At 30.4% G+C, this 11,670-nt stretch overlaps 1 protein-coding gene across 1 annotated transcript; it reads left to right on the forward strand.

The window, feature by feature from the left end:
- Positions 1-7,966: 7,966 nt before the first annotated feature.
- Positions 7,967-10,105, forward strand: LOC137811674 (transcription factor bHLH89-like). Its single transcript, XM_068613497.1, has 3 exons — positions 7,967-9,022; positions 9,363-9,758; positions 9,880-10,105. Exons 1-3 carry the CDS (start codon positions 7,982-7,984, stop codon positions 9,982-9,984), a joined length of 1,542 nt encoding a protein of 513 aa, XP_068469598.1. The 5' UTR covers positions 7,967-7,981; the 3' UTR covers positions 9,985-10,105.
- The last annotated feature ends 1,565 nt before the right edge of the window (positions 10,106-11,670 follow it).

The raw sequence follows: 11,670 nt of genomic DNA on the forward strand, positions 1-11,670 counted from the left end.
GAGATATACTTAAATATATAATATTTAATATTGATTTTAAAGTATTACTAGTATGATATATTAGTATAGATATGAGTACTTTAATAATGGGAAGTAAATATCATATGGAAAAATATATCTATATTATATTTCTAATTATTTCATAATATATTTTCTATAATAAAAGTCGATCTCAGCCAAACAAAATGGCATAGCACAGACTAATTATAACAACATGTTTTGATGCAAAGATTCAAAACGTCCATGAAGTCTTGATTTATGCAGTTTCAAGTATTCCTTTTGAAACTAGGGTGAAGCTTTTACTTGTATCAAACAAGAGCAACAAATAATTTTCAACTCCGCAACAATCTTTAATAATTGAGAGACTCAAATTCCTTGTGAAACACTATCTACTTATGCCTTTTCTTATCTGTATTCATACTATGATGGTTGGATTCAGAACAATAATAAACAAGAAAATATAAAAATAAGATTAAAAGAAATCACTTTTATTAGTATTGAAAAAATTTACAAACAGAGAATTTATCAAATTACGGTGTGTCGTCTATATACCAAACAATATGTACATATAGAACCTAACTTAAAGTAAATAACATAAAAACCATTACTAGATGATTTTTTCTCCATTCCATCATACGATCTAATAGAGACGATCTAATAGTTTAAATGATCTCTCTAATAGATCTTGCTGAACATAATTTAGATTCGATCATCATAATTCTCCCATTCTATGATCTCTCAACATTATCTTTCTATGACCTCAAACAAAAAATTTAATCCATCCAAGCACTATTTGAACCTCAATCTTGGCAAAAACTTTATAAATATATTTGTGGGATTCTTCTCCGAGACTATCTTTTTGATTTTGACCTCCCTAAACTCAACAATGTCTCTCATGAAATGCAGTCTATCATCTATGTGTTTCATTTTCTCGTCGTAGATTTGATGATCATCTAGATGTGACACTTTGACTATCACAGATTCAAGGTCCCAATTTCAGTATGTAATGCAATTAAGATTTTGCAAAGAAATTTGTTATGGGATTGGGGTAGTTAAAAAAAGGAAAATTGCTTGGATTAAATGAGAGTCCTTATGCAAATCAAAAAGCGGGGGAGGGCTGGGTTTTAACGATATTAGGAGTTTTAATAGTGCGTTGCTTGCAAAATGGAGTGGAAGTTGTTAGTAGACAAATCGGGTTTATGGAGAGAAATGGTGCTATCTAAATATGATTTTGGTGATAATAATATAGGATTCACAAGTAATTTACAATCATGATGGTGGAGAGATATTTGTAAAATTTGTGAAGAAGGTCAAACGGAAAGCTGGTTTGATAAACAGGTAGTAAGGAAACTAGGGAAGGGATAGACTATTTACTATTTACTTTTGGGAAGACAAGTGGTTTGGCAATTATTCTTTAAAATAAAGGTACCAAGGTTATACCTTATATCTAATGACAAAAGGAATTTTGTTAACCAAGTTGGTTTTTGTTAGGGATGACAAAGCGGGGCGGGCCATGCGGGCCGACCCATGGCCGCTAGTAAAAAACGCGAGGCAGACTCAACTTTTCAACCTGTTGACCTGCTTTAGCCCACCTCGCATAACTCGCAGCCCACGCGGGCCAATGAGGGGGCGGGGTGGGGCAGACTGACCCGCTGGCCCGCAAAAAAAAGACAAAAAATAAAAAAAGAAAATATGTGTGTTGCGCTACGCCACTACTACTGCACAAGCACATCTAGGTTTTCTTCCTTCTCCATTCCATTCCACTTCAACCCACACACATTCACGGTCACCAGCGCCACTATCACGCCGCTCTGCTATCGTGCCACCTACAACGTTGTTGTACCGCTCTGTATGCAACGCTATAACAGAGGTAACCCACGAGACGAGCCTCCACGGGGCGGGCGGGCCCGCTTTTTCATCCCTAGTTTTTGTAATGAAAATGGTTGGAATGAAATTTTGATTAGATAAGGCATACTTTCGAATGGGAAAGAGAACTTTCACTTCTCTCTAATGAGATAAATAGTGTTAAGTAAAAAAGAGATAGGATAGGTTGTTATGGCTAGCTGATGAGGGTGGAGATTTACTTCTAAGAAGAGGAGTTATACTTCCATCTTCGATAATGCCCTTTATGTAATCAAGCAGAAGAAATGGTTCATCACCTTTTTGTGGAATGCAAGATTGCTTATCAAGTCTGGTCAATGGTTTCTAAGTGGGCAGGGATACAAATGGTTTATAACAACGACCTAATATATCACCTTCTACGATTCTTATTGCCACATTTTAATTAAAAAAGGAACCATGTATGGAAGGGAGTAAGGGTAGTTGTTTTATGGAGTATTGGGGCCAAAGGAATGGGGTTGCTTTTAAATAAGGGAGAGGGTGGATGCTGAATGGGGTTACTTTTAAATGAGGGAGAGGGTGGATGCTGAAGAAATTTTTCATTTAGCAAAGTTCCAAACATGGTCTTGGATAAAGAGGAAAATAACAAATGTTAGTTTTGCATATTATGACTCGGTTTTATATCCTATGAATTGCTTGCAATCCATGAGCTAGTTTCAATTTACATTGGTTCTAAATACAAAATAAGATTGATATAGGACTAAATACTTTGCTTTTGATTAACTAGTGTAGAAAGGAGTTAATGTAATAGTTGAAGGAAGAAATTTGTTCTTGCCGGTTGACACTCTCGCCAGTTGACTTGGTAAAAAGCTTCGCTCTAGATTCTGTTATGCGTCTTCTCCTTTCCTGATACATGGCTCCGTTGGGACAAAGGGATCACACTCTGACGATCAAGTCAGTGAGAACATACAAAATAAGATAAGTATTCAGTTTCAATCTAGTATTCAAAAACACCATAGGGTCTCAAGCCCTTTTTTATAACATAACTATCTCTTTAACGACTTTCTCTTAAAAGAATATAACCTCAACAGAAAGCATAACAAAAGTAATATTCTGCTTACGGGCACCTTTACTTACGATGCTAAGTAATATTCTGCTTACGGGGACCTTTACTTACAATGTTAACTTGCAAAAGAGAATCTTGAGCGCCCTTATTCTCGGGTGCTCACCATTTAACTAATATCGTCATGTACATTCAATTAACAATGCACATATTTATTTAACTAACAACTACGTATATTCACATATATTCTATTCTAACAGCTTAATGTATATATCTATATCTATCTATCTATATATATAACTAATAATCTTATATCAACATATGACCAACTTGTTATTTTCTCTATTTAAATCATTCACCATCGGGCTTACTAATGAAACTGGGTCAGACTCATGACCACCCTTTGGGCCCAATAACCGAGTTGACCACACCCACGGACTGAGGTCCCAAGCACATGAACACTTTGTCCAGTACACAAGTCCCCAAACTCGAGTTGAGTTTAGCTAAGCGAAAAGGCAAATGATCCAACAACCCATGTGTTAAGTTGTTCATGGACGAAGCATCTGTTAAAGACTTAACTAAGGAAAACACATATGCAACATCAAGTTTAATGAAGACGAAGGTGTAGGAAGAGTAGGAAAAGTCTAATGTAAATGTTTTTAGGCTACACAGTTTGATGGAAGCATTTTCTTATGTAAATGGACCTAATTACTCAAACTCCAATTCGCTAATTTGAAACATATTGAGAAACAAAATATACTAACAATTTGAAAAGAAAATGAAACAAAATAATCAGTTACATAATACTTATAATATCTAATTATATTTTATTTTAATAATAATGGAAATCCGACATCAACTAAAAATAAGATTAATTTACAATATATACATAAGGTAAACCTTACCTTGTTGAGTCAGTTTTGTAGGGTTGAATTTATAGGTTTTTTTCCATATTTATGAAGTTTCACTAATAAAGAGTACTTTATAGAAAGAAAATTGCTCAATAATAAAAAATAAATTAATAAAAATAACCACTACAGATGTTTCAACCCATATATAATAACAAAAAATTATACTATATAATTCCAATAATTGGGTGTATGCAAAAAAAAAACATATAGTCATGCAGTAAAAATATTCAAATAGCAATAATTTGGACCCATATAACACTGAACAAAAAATTGTTTAAAGTGAATTTATCCTCTCAATTTGTTGGTAAGATCAAAACTGATATTTAATATTCATGCTTTTATTTGCATAGTTATAAATATTTGTTGTCTATATGGTTAAAAATAATATTGTATCTCATATTCTATATGTTCAAAACCGTCCAAATAATTTTCAAATTCAGTTTTTGTTAAAACCCACCAAATAAAAATCACATAAATGTAAGTTTGTTGTATCATGATGAACAGATAAATCCTTCCCAACATCAAACACTCTATATATAAATATTATTTTCTCACTCATCAAATACTCTTAAAATAAAACTGTAATTAAATTAAAGTAAAATAATACTTCCAATGTGATGATCTTACCTATGTTATTATATTTCTCGATAACAAACCTACCAAAATAACCATAACTAGCAAGAAACATAAAAGGGAAAGGGAGTTGTTATGAGGAAAAGGGTTCCTATAAGTTAGTTTAAGTTACCAATCTGCATGGAGATCAATTTCTTGGTGCTGTGGGGACCACAAGTGCCGTTAATTATACATTTTAGAATCCCAACTAACGCGTTTTCTTCTCAATCACCTTTTGTGTGAACCCTCCTATTCTACCTCATCTTTGCTTCTCCATAATTCCCACTTTAATTCTTTTTTTTATTTTCTTTTCTAAAATATGTTCACAAAACAAAAAACAAACATTTCTATTTCAATATACTTCCCTTCAAAAATTGAACAAATGTTTTAGAATGTACTTTTTATATAACAACTGAAATAATGTTAAAGCTTTATTCCATATTATTAAACTCTAATTATTGTTAACTTTATACGATCAAATGAAGAAAATGACACCAATCCAATTATTTTCACCTTTTTATGATGTTATTTTGTTATGTTCGGAAGGATTTTCTTAAACAATACCATTTAATATATTTTTTGATTAAATGTTTTTTTTACTATAATACGATATTAGTTCTGCTTTATGCCAAATTTTAAATAATTCAGGTATTTATAGTATGGAAATTATTAGAATAGGTTCTTCTCTATATGAAATTAATTTAATTTGACGTTCCACTTCATCAACTCATGTAAAATTAATTTAATTTTCACTTAATCAACTCACTAGAAGTAGTTAGTTATAATAGACATTGATCTTCAATCAAAACAACAACTAATTTTGAAAAGAAACTAACAATCTTTTAAGAAAAAAACTACTAACAATCATTTCATATACAGAATGACACATTTTAATCATTTTCATATTATAAGTGTTTGGATGGTATAAAGTTTGAATCATAAACAAAAATCAATTTTATATTATAGTAGAGTAAAAAAAATATTGACTATATTTTTTTTTACTGATAAAAAAAATTAAAAATCTTCTTAAAAGGTTGATTGAAAGAGTATTATACTTCTAAATACGAAACTTGAACTAATTTGGTGGTAAATGATAAAAGAGAGATTAGCATAAGTGAAGATATTATCTTAAGAAAAATAATATTGTTAGGGTATATGAAATTATGGCCGAATAACATAACTCATTTTATCTCATTTTCATTCTTCTCTTTATATCTCTTCTCTTCTTGTAATTATAATAATTTTTATTATCCAATTTCTTTCCATGCCCCAAACGTATCAACATTTTATATATATATATATATATATATATATATATATATATATATTATTTATTTATTTTAGGCATCTATTACACGTTAGTTGAAATAGGAGACAGGATTAACGTATGAGTTTAGGACATTGTTTAGGAAAGAGATGTTAATAATATCTCAAACAAGACAAAATTAGACATATACAACTATGGGAAACTATGCAGAATACATTTTAATAATATCAATTAAAAAATAATCTTTATTAATGTCGACTATAAAACATTAACTTACATAGTCTAAAAAATAGTGTAATTACCGTTGGTGAAAATTTTGAATGGTATGTGAATTTTAAAATAGAGACTTTTTTTTTAACACTTCAATTGCTTCCTTTTAATTTAATTTATTTTTTACTGATAGAAAAATATAAAATAAATTAAAAATGCATCATATTAGAAAGACCTAATAAAAAAGTGTTAGAGAACTTATGGAAAATACAATTAATATATATGTATGAATGATTTAATTATAAATATATGGTAATAAAAACTAATCCTTAACGCTTGAACTGTGGAGACTATAATTTAATATATTTTTACATATAGGAAGAAAATTGAAAATTTTACATGTGAAAATATTACGTTATATGTTTAACTTATTTAAAATTCAATGAATAGACATGCATAATTATATATTATGGTATTTGATTCAAATTTATAGTTTGAAAAAATAATTTGAAGATTATGAATGTATTCTTTTAGGGATATAAAAATGCTTATGGTTACACACAAAAAATGCTTACTTCAGTTAAGAAGTTTTTAATTATGATAAAGGGTTACTAAGAGAGTTGGTAAAGGTAAATAATGTTATAAAATTAGTTGAATTACAAATACTATTCTGTAATTTTGTTTGATAATAATAATATTTTCAACTGTATTGTTAAATGGAATCACGTAATACTTGTGTAATGTGTTTATAATACATGCAGTTGCTATAATTACTCACATTTATCAAAGCAACTTGAGAAAGGGATGAAGATGGAACATTTTGAAGACTTTTATAGCTTATCAAACCAATACTTTGTTTTATGTGCATTATATTGATGTATAGAAATTATTTAGACTTTTAGAAATTACTAGAATTAAAAAAAAAATTATATCATATTCTTTTCTTATACCAAAAAAAAGAATTACTTTTTTCTGTTTTAGTTTTTCATGCATGTAATCTACATTGTTTTGGAGGTTTGTAAGGGCTTTACCTTCCTAATAAAATAATGAATTATTTCTTCCATAATTACAACAAGATTAAACATTTCGTAAAAGTTATTTATATATGATATTTCCATAACTATTCTAACTTACTTCAATACCATTTTTTAAATGTAAATAAAGTTTTACAAAAATAAAATATTTATTTTAATCTTTAAGAAGATCCTATATGATATTATTAAATTTTATAAGGTTGTTTTACCATTAAAATATAACTTCAAAGGCCACTTCAACAATAAATCAGAGATTTTTTTTTTTGTCATAAAATTATAATATTAGAAATTGATTTAAATATTTTACAAATTAAATTAATATTTTGACTCTTTTAAATATTAACTTAATAAAGGGTTTCAAAGGAACAAATTGTTGGTTTATTTTTGTAATGAACCTATTACATGGTGGTAGTTTAATTTAATCAAATGTGACTTTTTAATTATAGTGGTCCTACAATGTGGGTCCTGAAAGCAAGAATCTGAATTGTTTGTAACTGAATGACTCTTTTTTCTTCTTTTGTTCCAATTCCTATGCTTAAAAGATTAAACTAAACATTGAGATATTTGCCTTTTTTAAGTGACACCATAGTTCCTACCTCTCCTCTACTTTGTCTCTTCCTTTCTCACAACAAACTCTCTCTAAAGAAAATAAAGAAAGGAATTCCAAATCCCTCTGGCTTTCTATATGAAACTACTGCTTCCTACTCTGCATTATATTTAGTTTTCTTTCTTACTAGTATAGGTAATTTTCAAGTTTACAAATACAATAGCAAGTAGTTACTTTCTTCATTCAATGGTATCAATTTTTCAATTTGATGTTAGAGACACCTACAGCAAAACAAGATTCAAATGATCAAATTTAAACATCTTTTTCAGTGAATTCTCAAATTCTGGTGTCTAAGTGTTGTGTCTTTTTTCCTTTGTTTCTTTTTCCCCTTTTCTCTTTCTTGGGTGATATTTTTGTATTCACTCAGATGGTGTGTTCTTTTTGTTTATTTTAAATATCTGATTCTGTTGATTTGTGTCAACTACTGCAGAGAGACCAATGAGTACAGGAGACAGGGCAAAAATGCATGAGCAAACTGGTTGCTTTGATCCCAACACTATGGGAGAAAGCATACCCTCTCTAAAGGATAACTTCCCTCAAACTCTTCCAGACCCTCTACCTCCATCACCTATGGTTCTAGGCAACACCACAAACACTGATAATGGCCTTGAAGAGAATCTCAGGCTTTCTGTGGAGGAGCTCTCCTTTAACCATCCTAATCTACAACACCAAGATGTCTCCATCTATGCAAGTGGAGTCACTTCCACATGTATTGACATCCCTCATTCACAGCATCTAGGTTTGAACATGGGGAACTCCTACATCAACAACACCAACAACATGGATAACCATTTGGTGCAAGAGGTCATTGATTCCCTTCCCTATCAGCAGTCCACTTGGGACCCTACTACTGTTCAGGAATTGCAAGACATAGCCTATGCTAATCAAATAGAACAGCAACAGCAACAAAATGAACAACAATTTCAGCAAATGGAGACTCAAAACTGCAGCCAAAGCTACAACCCCTCTTCCATACTAGACCCTCCTTACACTTCACCAGATCTCCTAAACCTTCTCCACTTACCAAGATGCTCAGCCTCATCTTTGCACACCAATCCCACCATTTGCCTCACAAACCCAAATCAGAACACACCAAACTTTCAGAATCCACTGGCATTTCTTGGAGACCTTCCAATAGGGTCAGACAACACAAATGCATCCTCAGTTTTGTATGATCCTCTATTCCATCTGAACCTTCCTCCACAGCCTCCAGCCCTCAGAGAGCTGTTTCAGTCTCTCCCTCGTGGCTACAGCTTGCCAACCAACTCAAGGAATGGTTCACTCTTTGGAGGGGATGAGATAGAGGGAGATGGGAGCCAGCTTGACATGGGAGTGCTGGAATTCAACAGGGTCACACCCTCTGTTAGCAAGGGAAGAGGAGGAAAAGCTACCAAACATTTTGCAACTGAGAAACAAAGAAGAGAGCAACTGAATGGAAAATACAAAATCTTGAGAAATCTTATCCCAAACCCCACCAAGGTATACATCATCTATGAATTTTCTGACTAATAAATAACATACTAATTCCTACAAATGTAACGATGTCTCCAATTTTAATTTCTAAAACATAAGTATCTTCTAATCCTTATGAAAATATGTTGGATACAGTCTTTGTCGGTATCTATTTGATTCCATGTTCGTGAAGTAAAAATCATAGAAGACCCATTTCTATACATGAAAGACTAAAAGAAACTGATCTTTTTATGAAAAAATAAAAGTGGACATTCTCTTAACTATATGGACTTAAAATATATTTGAACTTTTATTTTTTTTATGGATCAACTGGTCAATCTTATTGGTTAGGTTTGATTAAACACAGATTGATAGAGCATCCGTAGTGGGGGATGCCATTGACTACATAAGAGAGCTTATTAGAACCGTCAATGAACTCAAACTATTGGTAGAGAAGAAAAGGTATGGGAGAGAGAGGTGCAAAAGGCCCAAAACAGAAGAAGATGCTGCTGAGAGCTGTAACATAAAGCCTTTTGGTGATCCAGATGGGGGCATAAGGACCTCATGGCTCCAGAGGAAATCCAAAGACAGTGAGGTTGATGTCCGGATTATAGATGATGATGTCACAATCAAACTCTTCCAGAGGAAGAAAATCAACTGCCTGTTGTTTGTCTCCAAGGTTCTGGATGAACTTCAGTTGGAGCTTCATCATGTTGCAGGTGGACATGTTGGTGAATATTGCAGTTTCTTATTCAATAGCAAGGTTGGTATATATCATTTGTCATAAAACTAGCTAGTAGTTAGAATTATGAATTCTTTGCAATAATAGAATTGTCACATTGGTCTGATTGTGCGTTTAATTGTGACTTGTTTCACTGAGGCAGATAATTGAAGGTTCCTCAGTCTATGCAAGTGCCATAGCCAACAGGGTCATCGATGTTTTGGACTGTCAGTACACAGCATCAGTTCCTCATACAAATAGCTACTAGAATAGTGAAGATCACCAAATGTTTGAAACAGTATTTTATAGTGATAATAATAATAATGATAATAATGGTTATAGTATTAGTATTCACTAATAAATTCAGAGAGACTTTCAGAAAATAGGAAATTTTATGTTTCAAAGTTTTAAACTTTCTCATTCATAATATAATTTCTATAATTATCATACAAAGTTATTGTTAAATTTTGTTGGGGTATGTTGTTTTGGGTTACTTTTATAGTAAAAAAAGGTTGTTTTGTTAGCATGGCTTGACATTGTGGCTGAACATGCAAGATATGAGTGCTTTATTTTTTGTTTTCATAGTAGTTGGTTAATTAGTTGAGTCATGCATCAGCTTTTAGAAATAACTCCTTTAGTATACTTATTACTTTCCATTGTTGTTAATTTCCACGATATCACATTAAATTTCCATGTCTATAGAAAGACTATGTAATAACAGAAGTCTTAATATCTGTTACATGATCTAAATAAATACAAAATTGATCTCGTGAAGAGCTACAAGTAGAGAACCTGCATTGTCGTTCTAAAACAAACAAAAAAAATAAATGAGGAGAAATAAATAAATAAAAACATTAAAGGAATCAACTCCTTGAATTTGCATGTTTTTAACAATTTAGATTCTAACACGTTTTTATTTAAAGCTTTCATTCATGTCAAGTTTGTGTAATATAAATATATAGTGTAATTTAGATATAACATTATTTAAAACTCTGATCATATGAAATGACATTAAATCAACTAAAAAAATAAAATTCATAAAATAATCAAATTTAGATTTAAGTTTAACTTGAAGGTTTCCATAAAAAAACTAAATTATAATTTTTTTTATTATATATACTTTTTCAACTTTGTACAACATAAATATTTGATTTTTAAAACAATAGTTAACATGTATATCAAGAAAAAAAATTTCAAAGTAAATACTTTTATCTAATATATATATATATATATATATATATATATATATATATATAATATTTAAGTTAGAATTTATAATTATAAATAAATATAATATAAATGAGAAGTGCAACTAATTTATTGAAAAAAGAAACATAAGTAAAGTTAGGTTATACATATAATTTATGAAAGCTCCATAAACATTTCTAATTAAAAAAAATCCAAATAACTTTTTATAAGCTAAAGATATTCTGTGGATAAGTTATTTTATAGAAATTTCATTGTAGAACTTTCTAAAATCTTTATTTTTAACCTGCATAAGCTAATTATTATATCTTACAAAAAAAAAACTTACTTTCATTCTTTTTCTTTAACTCTTTCTTTCTTAGAAGTGTTTATGGATAAATTCATCCAGACGGATCCTAAACTTTTGTTTAAAGTTTTTTCGTAAGTTAATTTTTACATGTGAAGAAACTTTTTTTTATCATCTTATTAACATTTTTGTAGACTAGAGTTCCAAAACTTGGTCTCTTCGAAAGGGAATTTAAACTCTTAAAATTGATAAGAACTCAAAATTTAAAAATAAAATGGCGAACATACGAAGATACAAAAAGGGTCTAGACAAAATACAGGTGTTCTAAAAAACTATATTCCATTTTCCTAACAAAGCATGGCTAAATTTATCTATAAAATGTACTGACAAACCAAACACCCTGCCTAGGTTGCCAAGTATCTGTGGTCACAAGAGAATTAAGGATAAGAGAATAGGAAAGAT

The sequence above is a fragment of the Phaseolus vulgaris genome, chromosome 2 (assembly GCF_000499845.2).
Source record: "Phaseolus vulgaris cultivar G19833 chromosome 2, P. vulgaris v2.0, whole genome shotgun sequence".
NCBI classification, from domain to species: Eukaryota; Viridiplantae; Streptophyta; class Magnoliopsida; order Fabales; family Fabaceae; genus Phaseolus; species Phaseolus vulgaris.